The sequence below is a fragment of the Populus trichocarpa genome, chromosome 18 (genome assembly GCF_000002775.5).
Source record: "Populus trichocarpa isolate Nisqually-1 chromosome 18, P.trichocarpa_v4.1, whole genome shotgun sequence".
Lineage (NCBI taxonomy): Eukaryota > Viridiplantae > Streptophyta > Magnoliopsida > Malpighiales > Salicaceae > Populus > Populus trichocarpa.
Window position 1 is genome coordinate 1,070,384 of NC_037302.2, and position 21,211 is coordinate 1,091,594.

The window sequence follows — 21,211 nt, forward strand, 5'->3', positions numbered from 1 at the left end:
AGGGTTTTTGGCTGATGAGATGAACGGGCTGGAATTTACGAATGTGCCATTACTGATTTGTCTTTGTTGGGCTTTGGTGATGGGGTAAAAGATGGATTGGGCCGAAATGGAAGAAACGGAGAGCGAGAGAGAGAGAAGGCAAAGTATCAGGACGGTCCTTGTTGTTTATCAATTTATTTTTTATTAGAATTATTTGTCAATTTGGTATTTTTTTTAATTACTTAAATTAATTGTTGAGATTATTTAATATTAAAAAATATATGAGTCAGAGCTTGGTTAAAATCAGGTTTTAACTTAAACAACTAGTTTTAACTTTAATCTAGTTAAATTTAGCTGAAATGATCTGAATTCAAATTAAATTTAGTTGAGTTACAATTTAATGAATTCAAAAGAAAAATAAAATGATATTTTAATAGAAAAAAAATTATCTTGTGACCAATAACTTGATCCTATAATTAAATAATTTAGGTTTTTTGTCGGGTTAAGTATCTAAATGAGTTTAAATACGTGCTTGCTATTGTGATTCATGGTGTTTTTTAAAAGTATTTTTTACTTATAAATATATTAAAATATTTTTTTAATTTTTATATTAACAATTAAAAAATAAAAAAAATACTAAAAAATATTAATTTAATATTTTTAAGTTAAGAAAATTATATATAGTTATAAACATAAAAACATATGGTATCTTAGAAGTATGACTATTATCACCTAAATGGTAGATAAAACGGACACGAAATACTCCGTAGAAAGGACATAAACATGATATGTGGGAAAGTTCATATCCTATAACGCAACGTTCTTAAAACAAGAAGGACCACAATGTACAAACAAAATAACTATCCGTCAGTCAGTCACCTTCAACCAAACCCTAGGGATTGAGCTTAATTTTCCCGTTAACAACAAATTCAAAATCAGAGAGTGAGAAGCATGAAGATAGCAATAGAAGGATGCATGCATGGCGACCTAGACAAAGTCTACCAAACACTCAAACTCATCGAATCTCAAAACGGAACCAAGATCGACCTCCTCCTCTGCTGCGGCGATTTTCAGGTACTAAAGCAATTTCCTAAACCCTAATTTCCACCAAAACAGAACACTTTTCTTCTTATTCTTCCTTGTTTTTGTTAATTAGGCAGTGAGAAACGAGAGAGACATGGAGAGCTTGAACGTGCCGTTAAAATATCGGGAGATGAAGTCGTTTTGGAAGTACTATTCAGGCCGAGAAATTGCTCCCGTTCCTACGATATTTATCGGTGGAAATCATGAAGCTTCTAATTACTTATGGGAATTGTAAGCATAATTAATTAGCTTTAATTATATTTAGTTTAGTTTAATAATTAGTATATGTGTAATTGTTTGTATTTTTTTTAGGTGTTATGGAGGATATGCGGCGCCTAATATATATTTTTTGGGATTTGCTGGTGTGATTAAGTTTGGGAATATTAGAATTGGTGGACTTTCCGGTATTTATAATGCACGTAATTATCGTACAGGTAAAGAATGTAATGTTTACGTGTAATTGTGTATTGTTTGGTTGTTATAATTGTGTTTTTTTGATGAGTTGTTGTGAGGATGATAGATTTTGAGTAGGGGTTATTGTGTTTTTAGTGTTTGATTTGAGTGAAGTATTGTGTGAGCAGGACATCATGAGAGGGCGCCATACAATGAGAGCAGTATAAGATCAGTGTATCATGTTCGTGAGTATGATGTGCATAAACTGATGCAAGTTGAGGAACCGATTGATATTTTTCTTTCACATGATTGGCCTGTTGGGATAACTGATTGTGGGAATTGGAAGCAGCTTGTTCGGTATAAACCTCATTTTGAGAAAGAGGTGGGTGTTGTTCTATAATTTGATTGACTATTGATGTGTTTTTTAGTGTTACATTGTTGGAGTTTGTTGGTTTATATCAAGTCATGGGATTTTCTGAATGAAATGAGAAAAAAAACTTGAAAATGTTTCTTGTGGTTAAAAGATTAAAATTGCTGACATAAGCACTCAATCTAGTAGATGTATTAAAGGAGGGTTTTTTTTTACTTTTAGTGCAAGCTTGTTTTCATCATCCATAAACATGTTTTGATTGCTCAAACTGATGGTGGTTGCTTATGTGGTTGGTAATATTTCAGATTCAAGAAAAATCTCTTGGAAGTAAAGCTGCTGCTCAACTGCTGGAAAAATTGAGACCTGCATATTGGTTTTCTGCTCATCTGCACTGCAAATTTGCCGCTGTTGTTCAGCATGGTGAAGGTGGCCCCTTGACAAAATTTCTTGCACTTGACAAGTGTCTTCCGCGTCGCAAATTTTTACAGGTACTTATTGTAATCTGTGATTGTTGTCTACAGTGTCTTTCTTTGTTATTATAGTGGGAACCTTACTTCACTGGTTCTGGCTTCCAATGATTTTGCAGGTTATTGAAATAGAATCGGAACCTGGACCTTATGAAATTCAATATGATGAAGAATGGCTGGCCATAACAAGGAAGTTCAACTCTATCTTTCCATTAACGTTTAAAAATGCAAATTTTGGGTGCGTATTACATATAAATTCTCTTTATTATGATTTAGCTTGATATCTCTCTCACTTCCTGTTTTCCCCATCTTTTTGCACACTTAACTCTATGTTTTGATATGATAGGGCTACGCAGCTTGAAATGGAAGATTGTCGGCAATTTGTCAGTAGCAGGCTACAAGAAAGAGGGACCAAACCATTTGAATTTACACAGACTGCTCCACCTTTTGATCCCACTCAATCAGGCCCAAATGGTTCCTTTTCTGGTAATGGTGATTTATTATTACATATCATCCATATAAACTCATCTTAATTTTAGCATCTTAAATATGGACCCTATAGAGCAATAACATTTGTTGACCAATTATTGGGACCACATCAATTAGTACAGTAGTGTTTCCATGACTAGATTTAACAAATGAATTGAAGTTTAGGCCTTTTTTGTGTTCCATGTACAAGCTAAGTTGCATTTGTGATCTGAATCCATGTTTTTGTGTGCCAGGTTCATAATTTGATACTTAGAAGTGCTTTAATTTGTGATTAAAGTCTACACATATATGCTTGGAGTCAATGTGGTTGTGCACCAAGTCCATGTTCTTTTGCTTTAACTCTTTAGCTTTGTACTTTCAAGTGATTTGCAATTTATGTCCTAATGGACCTTTCTGTTTCTGGTCCAAATCTTCTTTCTCAAGTTGATGGCATTGAGCATTATACTTTTCAGGTTGTAATTGTCTCTGATTGACTTGCATTTCTGTTAGATAAGTAGATAATATGGGCTTGTCCATCTGTAGTTCAACATGCAATGATCAAGACGCATATGGTCTTGTCATATGGCTGGTTGATTCTGTTTGAACTTTTTGTTTCTAAATTTACTGCAGGATGTCCAAGGAATCCTCAAACAGAATCATTGTTGCAGCTTCTGGAACTTCCATATCTTTTGGACAGCACATCAGAATCAAGAGAAGGAAGATATAGTCCTAGTGCTTCCCAGTTAATTCAGAGAGGTAAAATTATTATATTATTATGTCTTGGATTGACGATGTGAAATACCCTTACATTTAGACACCTTGAATGTGTAATCTTGCTTTTCCTTGTCAATGTTGTTGTGCTAATAAGTTTTGGATGGCTCCCAACTTGGGATCTTCTTTGAAATCTTAGCCTTCTCATGTGAAACAAGGGGTTATCCTTTGGTTTCCTTTACCTCGTATATTTCTTTAACTGCTCAAACTTTCCTATAGCAGATGCATTTAAAGTGTAACCCCCTCTCATAATGCTAATTTTAATCTGTCTGCCTTACCAGAAGAAAGTGAAGAACTGTTTGACCAAAGCTTTTTGTGAAACCAAAGCAGTAGTTGACTAAATCTTTACATCAAATGGATTTTTGGTAAATATTGTCACTTTGCCGGTACCTATTCATGGATTTAGACTCCCTATCCCTGCAGTTTGTATGCTTGCCCAATGTGCCATTATGGGAGCTGAAAATGCCTAACAAATTCAAGGCTAGAGACATTGTCTAGTCCTTCCACTACCTCCTAGGATACTGAAGCGTTTGAATTTGATGTACAATGTCATGATTTTCACATGGATCATTTATGCTATTCATACTTTCATAGTTCTTGTTAGAGGGTATAGAACCCCATATAAGAGCAACTCCTTTAAGGATTCTTGTGCTGTGTTGTTTAGGCTGATTTTCTTCTTTAAGCCAGTCCTATCTCAGGTGACTTTTTGAGGTTGTCACATGCATTGGTCTCATGTTTTCAAGCCAATAGTATCAAGAGAGGCTACATTATGCCAAAAGAAAAGTTGATCCTATCCTGCATATCTTAATCCTTGAAGGGTTCTGTGAGAAGGAAATTATTAAAGGAGTTTTAATTGTTTAGCATAATTGTAGATAGCTGCTACCTTTGCTAAAAAAGGAAAAGGTTTTTATATCCTTGTTGAAGCTCACAATTTTGACTAATTTGCCTGCCCTTTTTCTCATTTATAGATGTCTGTGACTTCGTGATTCTGCCAGTATTTGGATTCATCAGCTGATATATACAGACTATTATGTGCCTATATAATTTCAGATTTGATTCTTTGTTATTTATACTGCTCAGTTCATTGCTGTCTGGCAACTGAGAGGTGTTTCTTATCTCCTGATTCTGAACCAATTTTACAAATATGCAGGTTCTTTTGTTCATAATAGTGAAGAAATTCCTATTGATGATGTGGATGAATCAGAACTTGAAGAAGCTGATGATGTGGACACTAGAAAAGAGTAGTTCAGAAAGTCACACAATGGTAATGTATTGTATTACCATTCATCTTTTCTGTCAAAGAACTATCTAAACCTAAAAGCTTAAGTTGTTAAGTGGAGCCCTAAAATATAATTTATATAATTCTCTAACATACCCCTTAAGTGAAAGCTTTTTGGGTTTGAAACTTGCATGGACCCACACCACTAACATTTTCTTTGCTAAAGCTTTATGATATATTAGCTTGGATGAAATATGCCCTATCACTGTCAAATACAACTTATCCATATGCCATGGTGGTTTTTTTTCGTGTGATACATGTACTTGATTCAACCTCAATCCTAGATAACTCTGTATAAACTATTAGCTTATATCTCAGTGGATGCTCATTGTTCCCTGTATAGCTAGAAAAACATTTGGTACAGGAGTGCATTCATTGATCCCTTTCTATGAGTATGAGGTTGGTACTTGGTACAGCTGTTATTCTCCAACTGATGAGTTATCCAAAGTACATGACTCGATATTGTACCTCTTGCTGATGGAAAATGCATATGAAATGATCTATAGAACTGTGGCTAAACCTTTTTCTGAAAGGCTGTTTGTTTCACTTTTCATTGTGGCTAGGCTTGTACTGGAAGCATGCAGCGAGCAAAAAAGTGGCTTACCATTGCCTGTAAATTCAAAAATTGGCCAAATTAGTTGGTACATCAGCTATCACTGGAAACCATCGAAAAAGTCAGCCATCCAGTTAACTGCTGGGATGAGTCATTCCAACTCGTGATTAATCCAGCATGGACAAATATGGTTTTGTTGTTTTGTAATTTGATGCTGCATGGGCAGAGGGAGAACATGGGCTTCAGCCATCTTGTTCCCATGCAAGAGGGTGGTGGTTTTCTGACAGGCACCATTGTAAGTAAGCTAGTCATGGTGGAAGGAACCACCCAGGCAATGGTCTATGTCCAGTGCAGAGTCTATGACATTTCAGCCATGGGCGAAGAGGAGAATACCACAAGAAACCTACTAGCTTGTAGCCCTTGTTAGGGGCAATATTTATTGTGCAATGCTGTAATCTTTGGATGTTTGTACTCTTTTAACGAATCTCGGTTTTGGTTTAATTGATTTTTCTTGTCCAGATGACAATAAATGTGTAGGGCAAGAACCAGCCTGGGCTTGCTGGTCAATTAGGGTTAAAATTTATTATGAAACGTGCACGTTCAGGCTCGTGGGCTAGTAGGGCTAACAATCGTCAACTCAGACCTGCCAGCCACTCTGTTTTAACTCTGGTCAGTGGTCAACTAACCTTTCGAGGTTTGGCTCAGGTTTATGGAGGTTTGTATTTTTAAGTTTGAAGAGATAAATTATTGGTAAATGATTCACTCAACATATGGAAGGTTTGTGATTTTTGGGCTGGAAAGGGTTGTGCGAAAGCTACCCATATATCATAATTTATATTAAAACTTAACAAATTGGAAAACCTTAAAGAAGTCCTAACCTATAAGGATAATATCGACTAGGTCCCTAATCTAATTTTTGTTTTTTTAACTTTTATATTTAGGTTTTTTTCATTCAATTTCACTATTTAACAATCTAAACTTTTTTAGTTTTTTTTTAATCTTATTTATTTGAAATTAAATTTTATAATTTATTTTTATTTTATTTTTATAAAATTATTACTTATTGCGGACTAAGAATTTAGTATATTCTATTTTCCTCTTCAGCACTCCAACTCAAAATTTCTATTATATAACAAACTTGTTGAAAAAAAATTATGAGTGTGGTAGTTTTTTTTTTTTTTTGTATTTTTTAAAAATATTTTTTATTTAAAAATATATCAAAAAAATTATATATTTTAGCACATTAAAATTATCGTAAAACATTATAAAATATTAATTTAATATATTTTCAGTGCAAATACATTTTTAAAATGCATTCAAACACATTAAAAAACATAATAACAAACAAGTATTACGCATGTATGGTTTGAAAGGATTTGATTGAATTGCTTGGCACTTTGATAGTAATTAATTTTTAAAGTGTTTTTCGTTTAAAAATATTTTAAAATAATATTATTTTTTAAAAAAATTACTTTTAATATAACAAATCAAAACAATTTGAAAAATATTAATTTAAAAAAAAATCAAAATTCTCAAAATCGCGTTTTACCGAAACACAAACACTACCGATATATAGCTGTGAAAGGAGAGATGATTGGAAGTGTAGAATGTGAAGGCTGCAAAGGCACACACACCAATATGCATGAGGGAATGTGAAGACATAAATAGACAAGTCTAACATCCCATCTACCTCATGACAGCACCCAAACATGTAAATGCAGCATTTAATGCAGAGGACTCGGTCCCTTTTCTCTCTTGAAATGTATCACAGTCAAGCAAGACACGAGCAACAGTGATGAGTGATGCTGTCTGCAATTTGCCTAAAAGAACACTGAAAGAAAATCCTCATGGAGACAAACCCTGTACCTTTTTCTGCAAGACCTCATTTGTGTAGTTTTCTGGTTCTTGGTCTCTTATATGCTGTTGTTGTTGCTTCCCCTGCTTCTGCTAGTCTCTTTTTCAACTTTTATGGAGCTTCATGCCCAACTGCTGAACTGATTGTTTCAAACACAGTTAGATCAGCTTCCTCTTCAGACCCTACCATCCCAGGGAAGCTACTTCGTTTGGTTTTCCATGACTGCTTTGTGGAGGTGAGTCTTTTTCACTTGCTGTGTGTTTGTGTTAGCTTAATGACACGGCATTTCACTAATTTCTTCCTTCATGGGGAAGAATACATGATTAAATTTAGGCTACAAGCTCTTTTTCACCAGCTGTTTAATTGAAAAACGACTTCAGAATCATGGCCATCTAATTAAGTATTCCTCATTACTTTAATCAAAATCCTTACAGGCATTCTGCAACATGATTTTGATGAATAAACAGTTCTTGACTTCTTGATGATTGAAGGAAAAAAAAAACTTGTTTTAGAGTATTTTGGAGATTGAGCTATTACAGTATAAAGTATAAACTGTCATGTGTCACTTCTTTTAAATCATCAAGGGCTTCTTCGTAGACTCTGCTTGAGTTGTTTTACAACATGTCATGGATGATTAGCTGTAATTAGCAACACCATTTGAGGCACTAGGCCGAAGCAACACCAAGAATTCTCTGTTTGTGATCCAATCGTAACAATTGATTTATCAGCACCCAAGAATAAACTGAAATCATATTCTTATACTACGGAATTGGTGGCTACTCTTCAATTCTGGATAGTTGTCATGGACTCATGGTTACAGGGCTGCGATGCATCTGTGCTGCTGCAAGGAAATGGGACGGAGCGAAGTGATCCAGGGAACAGGTCTCTAGGAGGGTTTCAAGTTATTGATTCAGCTAAAAGAATGCTTGAAATCTTCTGTCCAGGAACTGTTTCTTGTGCTGATGTTGTTGCTTTGGCTGCTAGAGATGCTGTCGCAATTGTAATATCTCTCGCTGTTACTATTGTTCCTTGTTGAATTCTATGCTTCTTTTGATCGGTTATTCATTTATGAAGTACATGAAAACAGACTGGTGGACCTCAGCTTCAGATTCCAACTGGTAGGAGAGATGGGAGGTTATCGGCAGCCGCAAATGTGAGACCTAATATTATAGACACGACTTTTACAATGAATGAGATGATTAACATCTTCACTGCTAAAGGATTATCTCTTGAAGACCTTGTTGTGCTTTCAGGTATGTGATAATTAGTCTAAAACCTCATTCCAAGATTCTTTTACAACACCAAGCAAATAACTAGAATATCTGCTTCTGACATTGATCGAACAACTAACCACGGAGAGGCCAAGCCATCGACTGTTTGTTTTCTCCATGCGGAGAACTTATTGCTGCCGAAAACTACTGTGATAAATGGTTTATTTACCAGGCTTGATGCTTTTGCTTTGCAGGAGCTCACACTATAGGATCAGCTCATTGCAGCGCATTCAGTGATCGGTTCCAAGAGGACTCCAAGGGGAAGCTCACACTCATCGACACATCTCTAGACAGGAATTATGCAAATGAACTAATGCAAAGATGTCCAGTGGATGCAAGCGCTTCAATAACAGTTGTTAATGATCCTGAAACATCCTCATCATTTGACAATCAATACTACCGAAACCTAGTGGCCCACAAGGGCCTTTTCCAATCAGATTCAGTTCTTTTAGATGACAAAAGAACAAGGAATCTAGTACAGGATTTTGCAAATGATCAAGAGAAGTTTTTCCAGAGTTGGAGCCAGTCATTTTTGAAGCTAACAAGCATTGGAGTAAAAACAGGTGAGGAAGGGGAAATTCGCCAATCTTGTTCAATGACTAGTGGATGAAGAACTTTGAATGAGCTGGTTTTGTCGGCAAGCTCCATGGTAGCCCTCTCATTGTTATGAGAACAGGAAAGAAATCCAGATTCTGCTCTCAAAACAAGATAGTGCTTCCAAATGTTAGCCAAATAGAGGCATCAATGCACCTATCAAACAACAATGGCATATAACTACAACCCTTCTGCATTTATTCATAAATTTAGTCATTTGGTTAGGATATGAGGTTGTTTGTGCACTCATTTTTCAATCTTTCTTCTTTAGTTTGATAGGAGCTGTCATGGCTGATTTTATGTGCATGGAACTTCATTTGTTTCTATTTTCTTCGAATAATGTATGATGAGGTCAGGGTATGGTAGGCAGAAAATAACTCAGCTTCATAGAATCAGATGTCCTTAGCTTTGCTATGGTGGAATTCGACGTATCAAGGATGGATCAAAGTATTCCCCTTTCCTTGTGTTTGTCATGTGTGGCCCAATGACTTGTGTAGAAAATGGTTACTATGCGGATTATTAGTTAAATTATTTTTATTAAAATGGTGTTGTTTTGTTTTTTTATTTAATTAATTTTAGAATTAACTTGATAAAGTTTAATTATGTTAATTAAATTTAATCAGGTTAATTAAGTTATGGATTAGCATCAAATAAGTTCTATTAGATTAATAAATTTTAAAAAATAAAAAACATATATTATTTAATGTATTTTTTAACAAAAAAAAATATTTTTAAAAATAATTATTATCATATTTTTAAATAAGCTCTAAAACCTAAATTATAAATTAAAAAAAATTAACTTAAAAAAATAAAAATTTAAAACAATATTATTTTAATAAAAAAAATTAATGAATTTTAACCGGTCAGAGGTTTTTTATCGACTCAATTATTATTTAAAATTAAAAAAAAAAACTGTGGTTCAAGGTTCACCCGACAGACAGTCTTTATTTTAAAACAACTCTTTCATCCTCTTCCTGTCGTTCCATTTCCTCTACTTCCTTCGACACCTCTCCCTCACAAACACTTCAGTTCCCATTTCTAAGCCTCTGATAACCTTCTCTTCCGTCTCCCTCTAACAAAAACCCTTGGACATTCAATACATGTAAAGCAGCAGCAAAGGTCCATCAAGTGCCGTGCAGTTACAGATATTTCAAGTAGCACTCTACCTTCATCAGTTGATGATCAGAGTAAAGAAGAGGATAATAAGGATCACTTGATGCTTGTGGGTGCTTCTAGTGAGGAGCAAAGGAGACGAGAAAGAGAGGTGGCAGACTATGATTAGACAAAAGAGTGGTACCCACTTTATCTTACCAAGGATGTGCCAGATGATGCTCCTTTAGGCCTTACTGTGTTTGATAAGCAGGTAGTTTTGTACTAGACTATGATTGAACTTCGTTGTTTTGAAGATAGATGCCCCCACAGGTAAATCATATCACAGTGTTTCAAGTTTTCACAGTCTTGTTTTGAATACTAGAGAAGTTGGATCTTGCTTTGATTTTACTTGTAAGAAAAGAGCATTGGAGTTCTTTTCTTGGTTTCTTGTTTTGATGATCTTGTTGTGATTTCTCTTGTTAGGCTTGAGGATTTTGTTGGATATATAGTGAATTAGCTGGAAGTTCTTGCATTTCATGTTTTGGGCTATATGAACTGTGGTATCTGTGACCAAGAAACCCTGAAAAACAGAAATTTCAGCTCAGAGATTCTAGTTCATGTCTCAAGGCTAATTCTAAGTGTGTTGTATGAAAGGTTAATGAGAACCTTTTTGAATTGAACTTCAAATTGGAGGGGTGGCTTTCAAATAGACCTTTGAAGCAACTCTTATGAAATGTCACGTGGGAATGGTTTACATTTGCAGAAAAGGGATTAAAGTGCTAGATATGCTGTTGAATAGGTTAAAGATAGTGAAGATCAGGATCTATTTATGTTTGGTTGGGGGAGACAAAAGACCCCACCTCCACTAAACCTACCACACTAAGAAGTGGAAGAAGAATGGAGCCAAAAGTTGATGGAAATGAGCACAAAACATGGCTGGAAATGGGCAGAAAGCATGACATGAATTAAGTGTTAGGAAATTGCCATTTTGTGGCAAGACCCCACCATTATGCTTAATGGAAGCTAATGTTATGCCACCATTGATGCCATGTCTCATAGCTTTTGTCCACCATTAGTGCCATGATTTATGGTCTATTGTCTGCCATTTTTGTTTATAACTAGAGAGGCATCGTTTAGAGAGCAAAATGAGAGAGAGAGTGTGTGAAGAGAAGAGAGGAAGAGAGAAAGAGGAGTGGCTGCCAAGGGCAGCAGCGCTGCTGCCTTGTGCAGCAGTGTGTGAGCAATGAGAGTCGAGAGAGGAAGTGATCCTTCTCCTCCATATGTGTTGTAACCCTTTCTTGATCTATTTTTAATAATATGGACTTCTCCCGTGGATGTAGGTGGTTTGCCGAATCACGTTAAATATTGTGTGCCAGTGTGCTAAGCCTCCAATGGGCAATGATCTTGAACACTACCGGTTGGAATCCCTTACAATTGGTGTTTAAGATCATTGCCCATTGGAGGCTTAGCACACTGGCACACAATATTTAACGTGATTCGGCAAATCACCTACATTCACGGGCCTACATTCACGGGAGAGTTCCATATTATTGAGATAGAGAAAGGATACAATACAAATACATGGAAGAGGAGGATCACATCCACTCTACTCAACTCCCATCTCTCATTGCAGCCCTTCTCTCTTCTTCTCTTCTCTCTCTCACACTCTACTCTCTCTACATGCTCTCCAAATAATGTCTCTATTTATAGGCAACAATGGCAGACAAGAGACCATAAATCATGGCATTAATGGTGGACAAAAGCCATGAGACATGGCACTAATGGTGGCACAACATTAGCTTCCACTAAGCATAGTGATGGGGTCTTGCCATAAAAGGGCAATTTCTTAACATTAAGGTGATATTTGACCATTACATTCTATAAATAAAGGCAAGAACAAGCAGCAGAACGAGAAGAGAGTGTGAGTGGGCTGCCAAGGCAGCAGCTGCCAGGTGTGTGTGTGATGGGAGTTGAATTTAGACATAAAGCACTATATGTTTTTTAAACTATTGACCTTCCATAATTTTAGTTTGCATGACTAACTCTCACATGATTTGACTACTTGTTGCTATTAATTCAATTGTTGGGTTGTGGTTCAATTGGTTTCTTTAACTAATAACACTTACAAAACATGTTTTACTTTCACAAGCAAGGCTTACAGTGGAAGAGAGTTCACACACATAGCAGGAGATTTTTCTGTTCTGTTTCTTTCTACTTTCAGCTGCACTTGCTGTCCATTTTCTACCATAATTTTAGTCACTTGTCCCTATCATTTTAGACAAAACAATACATTTAACTTAACGCACATTGAATTCTAGTTAACTTTAAACTAAATCTAGTAAACTAACTTTCCAACACATTAACATTCTCCCTTTGAATATGATGCTTTTGAATTCACAAAGCTTCTCTTAATAGCTTGAACGCCTCTCTTGGCAACGCCTTGGTGAAAAGCAAGAGGATGCAATAACACTTTATTGTGACAACAAATCAGCTGTAGCTATGGCTAAATCAGTTCATCACAGCCAATCGAAACATATTGCAATCAAACATAATTTTATTTGAGATTGAGAGTGGAGAAGTGAAGCTGAAATTTTGCAAGTCTGAAGAGCAAGTATCCGATATTTTTATCAATGCATTGCCAAGAGAGAAGTTCAAGCCATTAAGAGAAGCTTTATTAATTCAAGAGCATCATCATGTTAAGGAGGAGAATGTTAATGTAAATATGCTGGAAAGTTAGTTTACTAGAGTTAGTTTAAAGCTAACTAGAGTTCAATGTGTGTTAAGTTAAATGTATTATTTTGTAGTAGGGACAAGTGGCTGAAATTATGGTAGAAAATAGGCAGTAGGTGCAGCTGAAAGTAGGAAGAAACAAAGCAGAAAAATATTTTGCTATGTGTGTGAACTCTCTTCCATTGTAAGCTTTTCTTTTGTGAGTTTTGTACCAGAAATTTAAAGCATTTGTGTGCTACATTCAAGTGTTGTTAGCTGCAGAAATCAACTGAACCACAGTTTGGTATCAGAGCTGGTTGAATTAGCAGCAGCAATCAAGTGGGAGTTATTCATGCAAACTTAAGCTTTGGAAAGTGAAGAGGTTAAAAGACATGGGTGATGCTTTATGTCTCCAAGTGGGAGAATGTTAGGTTGTGGAGACAAAAGATCCCACCTCAACCAAACCTACCACACTAAGAAGTGGAAGAAGAATGGAGCCAAAAGTTGATAGAAAACATGGCTGGAAAATGGGCAGAAAGCATGACATGAATTAAGGAGATATTTGACCATTACACTATATAAATAAAGGCAAGAACAAGCAGCAGAACAAGAGAGTGTGAGTGGGCCGTCAAGGCAGCAGCTGACTGGTGTGTGCAGAAAAACAAATGTGTGTGTGATGGGAGTTGAGTGGATGTAATCCTCCTCAATTGATTGATGATGTGTAAATTGTACCTCTGTCTATCTCTAATAACAATGGTTGCTCTCTGGAGATAGATAATTTACCAAACCACGTTAAATACTATCTTTCGACCTTGACAATTTAGTGTTACTTATTAGGTTGTGGCACTAATCACTATAGCACAGAAGTTGAGATTCTTGATGTGGGGTGGCTCCTCATTTCTAATGTACCGATTTAAGCCTTAGCATGGGAAGTTAACTTTGTCTAGGTTTAGTATTGGATTGTTTCCATGATTTAAAAGAATTTTTGGTTAGACGATTGACTGCTACTCATTCATGAAACTACATAACTTGTTAAATAAATGAAGTTTTATATAAATTCTGTTGAATTTGAATGTACGGGGATGCTGTATTGCTGGTGCTAAAAAGCAGAAATTCTTGAACATCGGCAGATGTTTTGCATTTGATGGAAAAGATCTCTCGGCTTATTGTGTCTCCTCATGCAGTAGTCTTACTCAAAATGGCTGTGGGAAACCATGTCAAAATAATAGAGTTCCTTAGATATGAGTTGTAGAGGTGATAAAACTTTGAACTTGGTCTTGCTTGATTTAGGTTAGCTAAACTATCAGAAGGTCAGTTGATAGGTGGAAGGCTTGAATGTCTATATAACGGTTGGCAATTTGAGGGAGAGGATAACTGTGCCCTGATACCTCGGGTCCGTGTCATTGTAAATGCGCTCAGTTTCCATTACATGATATGCTCTCCTTGTCTTTCCATATCCTAGTTAATGATTACAATTTTCGCTACAGCTTTCCTGCAAATGCTAAAATTCCTCTATCAGCTTGTGTCAAAACCTACGAGGCGAGGGAATCCCAATGAGTTGTGCGGGTATTGATATCTCTGAAAACACCACCAAAGGTAAATAAATTTCCTTGGTTTGAGAACTTTGTAGGCCAGGTTTCTGAGATTCTTCAGCCGTGCATGAGCTTCCCTGCGATCACTCAATACTTCTTGAAAATCTGATGGGTCCAGCACATATTCCATCTCGCATGATAGGACAGACCTGTCGGCAAAAAGGGAGAACGCCTAGCCACTACGTTTTGAGGTGACTGAACGTAATGACCGAGCATTTGCAGCGTAATGAGGTGGGGGGAATGCCCAAACATTGCCAAACTTCGTAATGGTTTGAAGCCCCATGTATCCTATCCAATAACTGAGAATTCTTTGACGAGAAGGGAGTGAAACAGTACTTCACAGGCCCTTTTCTTTGCAGACCTACTGGACAAGGAAAATCCATGCTTATTGTTATTGCGAGATTTGGAGGAACAACAAGGCCTCAAATCGCAAACTGGATCCCCGAATGGTTCTTTCATCAGAGGGGCACATGGTGTTCGAGAAAGATATGGGACAATGCACGCTCCCTATTTGGCCAATCGATATTTCCGCAATGTAATTCATTGCAAGGCAAGCTGTAGTGCTCTCAAAGCTTTCAATACTTGGAAAAAAGATCTTTATGCAATCTCTCTTGCATTGACTGCATTAGCTATTCTAGTGTCTGGAAGGCAGAGGAAAGCCTTCTTATTTGTTTCAACAAGCTTATGCTTGGCTGGAGTTTAGCATGCCGAGCACAACGAACAGGAGATTCTGAGCCAGCTATCCGTGAACCTCTAGTCTGTTTCTGTAGTTTTAGCAGAGGAAGATGATAGAACAACGTTCACAACCGTGTGTATATCATCAAGTGAATTATACATGCTCTCTTTCTTGTTTTCTTGTCAGTAATAGGAGCTGCAAGTTTGATGTTTCAAATTTGGATTTTATCTGCTTCATTTTCTGCAATTCAATATAGAGGTTAATGGGGGCTTGCAGAACCAAAGAATTTCTCCGAAACCAAGCATATTCAATGCGTATAAATTCTCACAAGAAACAAAATTGAAGATGGCCCATGACTAACTTGGACAAAGTGAGAGTTGCTGTCGGATTTATTAATCTCCAAAGCTTCTGGCAGACTCTTAACCTGAACGTCTTAATTTGTAAAGTAAAATATAAAGCCACGTGAGAGGAAGATGTGTGGTCAGGAATGGACAAACATTTTGCAAGGCAATGACTAACTGACCCACTTAACTTGCTGTCCAAATTTCAATATCCTCCTCTTCTCCACAGGCTCCACTCCTGGATTTTTCTACAGGCCTCTTTTTCTCTCATTCTCCTTTCTCCTTTCTCCTCCATGGCATTATCACTGCACCTATCTCTCTCCCACAAAAATTTCTCGAACCCCTTTGCTTCCTTCACCCCCACCACTAAACTACCGACAACAATACACATAAACAGCCACCTGCTCAAATCAATACACTCAAAGCCTTACTACATAAAGAAGTGTCATGCAGTTGCAGATGCCCCAACGGCCATTCCTCCTTCACTTGATGCAGAAGATGATGCTCATGGGGTTCTTATCGGTCCCTCTAGTGAGGAGGAAAGGAGAGGGGATGGAGCGGTGGTAGACTATAATTGGACTGAAGAGTGGTACCCACTTTACCTCACCAAGGATGTGCCAGATGATGCACCTCTAGGTCTTAATGTATTTGATAAGCAGTTAGTGTTGTATAAAGATGGCCAAGGTGAGCTGCGATGTCACGAAGATCGGTGCCCTCACAGGTATCTTATAGCATGAGCTCTAGTTTCTGCTACTAATCAATTCAATGCTGTTGTTTTGGTTGGATCCCTAACTTGAGTGTCCAGAGACATAACAGAATTGCTTAGATTCTTCTTTTGATCATCACTTGATTAATTTTGATGGGTTGTAGGAAATTGGACAACGTACCCTTTTAGGAAGCTTGTAATTGTTATTGATTAACACATAAATATCCTTTTAATTATTGATGTAGAATAGTAACCTCAAAATTCATTGAAACATCAACTGCACAATGAACAGAACCTAAAAACTTTGACTTGCCTGATGATAGGTTGGCGAAACTATCAGAAGGTCAGTTGATCGACGGAAGACTTGAATGTCTATACCATGGTTGGCAGTTTGAAGGGGAGGGAAAATGTGTAAAAATACCTCAGGTCTGTCTTTCATTTTCCTTTGTTTTGTGCATTTTGTCTTTTTTCTATCATAGGGTGGATTTATTTTCATCAGTTGTCTATGATTCTTGCATTTCTTAATATGCCAGTAATTCTAGCACAAAAGCCTCTTTTATATTCCAGTTACGGATGTTGATGAATTCTTCTACAGCTTCCTGCAAATGCTAAAATTCCTCAGTCAGCTTGTGTTAAGACATATGAGGTGAAGGAATCACAAGGAGTTGTTTGGGTATGGATGTCACTAAAGACACCACCAAACTTTAAGAAGGTTCCCTGGTTTGAGAACTTTGCCAGGCCAGGATTTCAAGATACCTCAACCATTCATGAGCTTCCATATGATCACTCCATACTGCTTGAAAACCTCATGGATCCGGCACACATTCCAATCTCACATGATAGGACAGACTGGACTTCCAAAAGGGAGGATGCCCAGGCACTGCGATTTGAGGTGACTGAACGCACCCATCGAGGTTTTGCAGGGAGGTGGGGTAAGGAAAAGGATCAAAAACTGCGAAGCTTCTTACGGTTTCAAGCTCCGTGTGTTCTATCCAACGACATAGAATTTGCAGATGAGAAGGGGGTGACACAGTACTTCACTGGCCTTTTTCTTTGCAGACCAACCGGACAAGGAAAATCCATGATCATTGTCAGGTTTGGAGCAACAAAAAGACCTCAAATGGCAAAGGTGATCCCTAAATGGTACTTCCATCAAAATGCGTGCAAAATCTTTGAGCAAGACATGGGATTTCTGTCATCACAGAATGAAGTTTTAATGAAAGAAAAGGTTCCAACAAAGGAATTGTACATTAATTTGAAGTCATCAGATACATGGGTAGCTGAATACAGGAAATGGATGGACAAAGTTGGACATGGAATGCCTTATTATTTTGGCCACAACACCATTTCTTTGCCAGAAGTACCTGCTGTTGTAGAACATGCACCAGCTGGTCTTGTTGCTGGAGTTTCAGCTTCTTCACCAGCAAAAGGTGGGATTGGAACAATGCACGCACCCAATGTGAACAACCGATATTTCAGACACGTAATTCATTGCAAGGGATGCACTAGTGTAGTAAAAAATTTCCAAGCTTGGAAAAATGCCCTCTCTGCAATTTCTGTTGCATTGACTGCATTGGCCATTCTAGCATCTGGAAGGCAATGGAAGACCTTTCTCTTGGTATCAGCAAGTCTGTGCTTAGCTGGAGTTTATGCATGCTCAACTGCAATTGCAATGAACACAACAAACTTCATAAGAACACACAGGAGATTGTAAGCGAAAAAGATAGTCATAGCACCTCTTGTAAGTTTATATAATTTCAGGTCAGGAAGATACAAGAAAGTATCATTGTATCAATTCTCTATCCATGATCTCAAGATTTTTTCTTGGACTCTTCCTTTTATAGGCACCTATCATGCTTTTTCAATTAATGAGAAAGGATGCTTTTCTGTAATGTTACTAGCATGCGATGACTTTGAACTGGGTTGCCAGAGCAACTGTTCGGCGATCGAAGAGAATAACTAACAGGAAAAATTCCTGGAAAATTTTCAAATACTAAATCAACAAAAGAATTTGTAGTTTTACAACTGTGATTTAAGGGGTGAACATCCTGCCCCATGCAAGCTTGATTGCAACCTGAGATTAAGACCAAGTCTCAATCCAATCAAATCACTACAAAGAAACAAAAAAAAAAAAAAAAAAACATTCAGCCTCAGAGAAATCCAAAGAACCTGCTATCAGCTTTGGTTCTTGAGAGGAGCTGCAATGAATAACCTGGGATTCATGGCAATCCGATGATGGTATGACCACCTGAGCTTGAACTTGAGCATCGCTGCAACTCATCATATTCAACCTCTTCAAGTGTCTGCAACAAACAGAAGATTTTAGAAGATAACAAGAACAAACAGATATAACGAAGCAGAGTTCAACCCCAGCAACTAGCATACCAGCAACTAGCATAACGAACACATCCGGCCATGAAAATCAAAGACGAATAAGAAAGGAAGAAGACAATGCAGGTTTCTATTTGAGCATTTACATCCCATCCATGTTAGCAAGAAGCATCATTATCATAGAGAAAATCCAGTCAATTAATGATCATAATGCGCCTTCTTTAATAATCAACATGAAATTGACCAAATTTATATTACAATAACTAAAGGATATCCTTGGTCAAAAATCAAAATGAAAGTTTGCAGAAGATACTAATAGCAGCTAAAATCACACCAGTAAAAACTCTTAATTCTGATGAAATAACACTGCCAATGATGAGAACATATATAATTTTCTTTACTTCCTCCACAAAATTATTTTGTAAATAACTAATCTTCATGGACGATAAACATCATGAAATATCTGCGAAGCATCGATCTTATACCATTTTAGGCAAGAAGCAATATGACCAAAAAAAAACCCATCAAGTTGCAATGCCAAACACAGGATTTACATGCTTCTTACAGAGTTTGAGTTGTTACATTAGGGGTTTGAACATAAGGTTTTGGATCTTAGGTTAATTTAAAACTAATCAGAAGACCAAGCCATGCTTTATGCACACAAATACAGAGAGAAATTAGGACAGTTTCATTGAAAGAGCTTCGTAGACTTTGCAAAACACTAAAATGACAGCAAGATTCAGCATCGCCAAATAGGAAAAATGGGGGGAAATGAACCAAATTTTTATTACAATAACCAAAGGATATCCTTGGCAAGCATCAAAAATGAAAATTTGCAGATGCAGATACTAATAGGTATGAAATAACACCAGCAATTCTCTTGATTCTGATGCAAACAGCATTATTTATTAAAAGATAGAACATTAACCTTTATTTATTTACCCTCTTTTGGCCTAATCTCAATCCCCTCAACAATCAGCCCACCTTTCCAATCACCACCCTTAACCTCTTGAACACTCATTTCCAGTTCTCTATCTTCCCCTTCCTTGCAAAAGAACTCCCCCAACTCAATCTCCAGCCATCCATCTTCCCTTTTCTTTGGATATTGTCCATTATTTTCTCTGGCAGGTTCAGATGCTGGCATCCCCACAATTCGGCAACGGTTGAACAAGCCGATGCGCCTACTGACAAAATGGTATTGCTGCCGCCGCCCTCTCTCTGAATCCAAATACACATTTCTCATACCACATTCACTACCAACAAGTCCCACCCCCACCTCCACTGGCTGGTAATCTAATCCATAAAGTCCTCTTGTTGGCCTGAACACAAGGTAGGCTGTGTATAACGTTGCTGGAGACAGCATAGTAGCATTGATTTTTCCACGGATTTCAAGCCAACATACACTAATCAGCTCTGCCACTTCTCCAAATCTATGAGAATCCAACAAAATCATAAAATTTCACAATCACCAAAAAAAAAAAACTATATCTTGGGAAGTGAAAAAAAAAGAAAGACAAACCAACCTGGAGGAAGGATCAGAATTCCATTTCCAGTAAGTAGGAGTATCACCCCATACAATTATCAGATCTCTTGCAGAAAGCATGTAGCATTTCTTCCCACTCTTTTTTTCCAATGAAATGCTCTATTCCAAAAAAAGAACAAAAAAAGAACATAATTTCTTATCTCTTCTCCAATCTAAATTTCATCCCACTTATCCAATGTAAATTTTTTGTCCATCTTACAAAATTCTCTCTGACGAACCAAAATTTGTTCTTGTTATGCTAAGTCCATTTTGATCCAATTGAAGAAGGGACTACAAAATTTATTTTTTCTTTTCTCATTTTCATATCCAAATTCTTATGTCAGAACAATCTTCTTCCATCCAGATAATTCTCCATAGATTTTTCCTTTCATAATTTCAAATTACCATCAAATATAATTTATTTTCTCAATCCAAGATGTGAAATGATCTTGTCTTCGTCTTATCCTGTACACTTCCATTACTATATATCACTGTTTGTTTTTTATTTAAAAAAATTTAAAAAAAATTTATTTGTTTTATTTTAAATTAATAACTTTTTTATTTTTATATTATTTTAATACGTTAATATTAAAAATAATTTTTAAAAAATAAAAAAAAATATTTTAATATATTTTTAAATAAAAATAACTATTTAAAAAAAAGCTAACCACACATCCAAGTTGATAAAAAAACAAGAAAAAGGTTGACAAGAAATATACCTTTTTGCCACCCTCGATAATCAAGGGCTTCTCACAAAGCATGAGATAGAGATGTTTCTTAGAAGAAGCAGAAGCCAGCAGCATAGAAGAAGCATCAGATTTGGAGATGATAGATTGATAATCACGGGGCAGAAACCTTTCCCAGACAAAATCAGATTCTTCTGCCGCCTTAAACAAGGAACACACCATAGACAGTCTACAAGCATCCCTCGGACAAGTAAAGGACAGAACGTTGGCTATGCATGCTTCTGGCAGCACGTCCAACGACATATCTTCTTCTCTCGAACTCATTATTGCCATTTGACTCCGAGTTTTTTTAGATTTGAGATGGCAGACACTGCTATTTATAGGGGGAACGAGAGGAGGGAAGCTTAGCGATTAAGTACGTGAATATGGTATAAAGTGGAAACTTCTTTTTTTATGTTTTTTCTTTTCTTTTC

General features: G+C 36.7%; 4 protein-coding genes and 1 pseudogene across 10 annotated transcripts; 4 read left to right on the forward strand and 1 right to left on the reverse strand.

Annotated features, from left to right (window-relative positions):
* The first annotated feature begins 856 nt into the window (after positions 1–856).
* LOC7458440 (lariat debranching enzyme) lies at positions 857–5,864 on the forward strand. Its single transcript, XM_024589537.2, has 10 exons — positions 857–1,053; positions 1,136–1,293; positions 1,375–1,496; positions 1,644–1,837; positions 2,131–2,313; positions 2,412–2,530; positions 2,639–2,778; positions 3,391–3,516; positions 4,682–4,795; positions 5,374–5,864. Exons 1-9 carry the CDS (start codon positions 931–933, stop codon positions 4,774–4,776), a joined length of 1,260 nt encoding a protein of 419 aa, XP_024445305.1. The 5' UTR covers positions 857–930; the 3' UTR covers positions 4,777–4,795; positions 5,374–5,864.
* Positions 5,865–7,038: 1,174 nt separating this feature from the next.
* LOC7458438 (peroxidase 46) lies at positions 7,039–9,626 on the forward strand. The gene is made up of 4 exons (XM_002324894.4): positions 7,039–7,453; positions 8,039–8,218; positions 8,306–8,471; positions 8,684–9,626. Exons 1-4 carry the CDS (start codon positions 7,211–7,213, stop codon positions 9,097–9,099), a joined length of 1,005 nt encoding a protein of 334 aa, XP_002324930.1. The 5' UTR covers positions 7,039–7,210; the 3' UTR covers positions 9,100–9,626.
* Positions 9,627–12,436: 2,810 nt separating this feature from the next.
* Positions 12,437–15,037, forward strand: LOC112325025 (protein TIC 55, chloroplastic-like; annotated as a pseudogene).
* LOC7465437 (protein TIC 55, chloroplastic) lies at positions 14,982–18,091 on the forward strand. The gene is made up of 3 exons (XM_002324892.4): positions 14,982–16,214; positions 16,523–16,625; positions 16,795–18,091. Exons 1-3 carry the CDS (start codon positions 15,787–15,789, stop codon positions 17,911–17,913), a joined length of 1,650 nt encoding a protein of 549 aa, XP_002324928.1. The 5' UTR covers positions 14,982–15,786; the 3' UTR covers positions 17,914–18,091.
* On the reverse strand, positions 17,713–21,101 carry LOC7465436 (putative F-box protein PP2-B12). Of its 7 annotated transcripts, none has more exons than XR_008058043.1 (6): positions 20,772–21,101; positions 20,054–20,172; positions 19,515–19,960; positions 18,412–18,502; positions 18,223–18,273; positions 17,713–17,860 (listed from the first exon to the last, which is right to left on the reverse strand). XR_008058043.1 is itself a non-coding variant. In XM_052448993.1 (4 exons), the coding sequence occupies exons 1-4, from the start codon at positions 21,069–21,071 to the stop codon at positions 18,495–18,497; spliced, it is 915 nt and encodes a 304-aa protein (XP_052304953.1). In that variant the 5' UTR covers positions 21,072–21,101; the 3' UTR covers positions 18,395–18,494. The 7 variants fall into 7 exon arrangements, 2 of the variants coding, with proteins under 2 accessions (XP_052304953.1, XP_052304952.1); XR_008058041.1 differs by having other exon boundaries at positions 19,473–19,960; XR_008058040.1 differs by having other exon boundaries at positions 18,223–18,309; positions 19,459–19,960.
* Positions 21,102–21,211: the final 110 nt, after the last annotated feature.

Coding starts and splice junctions, on each gene's coding strand:
- LOC7458440 (XM_024589537.2), top strand. CDS start 931: ATGAAGATAGCAATAGAAGGATGCATGCATGGCGACCTAGACAAAGTC. Junction 1,054..1,135: donor TCTGCTGCGGCGATTTTCAG/GTACTAAAGCAA, acceptor TTTGTTAATTAG/GCAGTGAGAAACGAGAGAGA. Junction 3,517..4,681: donor TTCCCAGTTAATTCAGAGAG/GTAAAATTATTA, acceptor ACAAATATGCAG/GTTCTTTTGTTCATAATAGT.
- LOC7465437 (XM_002324892.4), top strand. CDS start 15,787: ATGGCATTATCACTGCACCTATCTCTCTCCCACAAAAATTTCTCGAAC. Junction 16,215..16,522: donor GAAGATCGGTGCCCTCACAG/GTATCTTATAGC, acceptor GCCTGATGATAG/GTTGGCGAAACTATCAGAAG. Junction 16,626..16,794: donor AATGTGTAAAAATACCTCAG/GTCTGTCTTTCA, acceptor ATTCTTCTACAG/CTTCCTGCAAATGCTAAAAT.
- LOC7458438 (XM_002324894.4), top strand. CDS start 7,211: ATGGAGACAAACCCTGTACCTTTTTCTGCAAGACCTCATTTGTGTAGT. Junction 7,454..8,038: donor TCCATGACTGCTTTGTGGAG/GTGAGTCTTTTT, acceptor TCATGGTTACAG/GGCTGCGATGCATCTGTGCT. Junction 8,472..8,683: donor AGACCTTGTTGTGCTTTCAG/GTATGTGATAAT, acceptor TTTGCTTTGCAG/GAGCTCACACTATAGGATCA.
- LOC7465436 (XM_052448993.1), bottom strand. CDS start 21,071: ATGGCAATAATGAGTTCGAGAGAAGAAGATATGTCGTTGGACGTGCTG. Junction 20,173..20,771: donor TTATCGAGGGTGGCAAAAAG/GTATATTTCTTG, acceptor TTTTTGGAATAG/AGCATTTCATTGGAAAAAAA. Junction 19,961..20,053: donor AATTCTGATCCTTCCTCCAG/GTTGGTTTGTCT, acceptor GGATTCTCATAG/ATTTGGAGAAGTGGCAGAGC.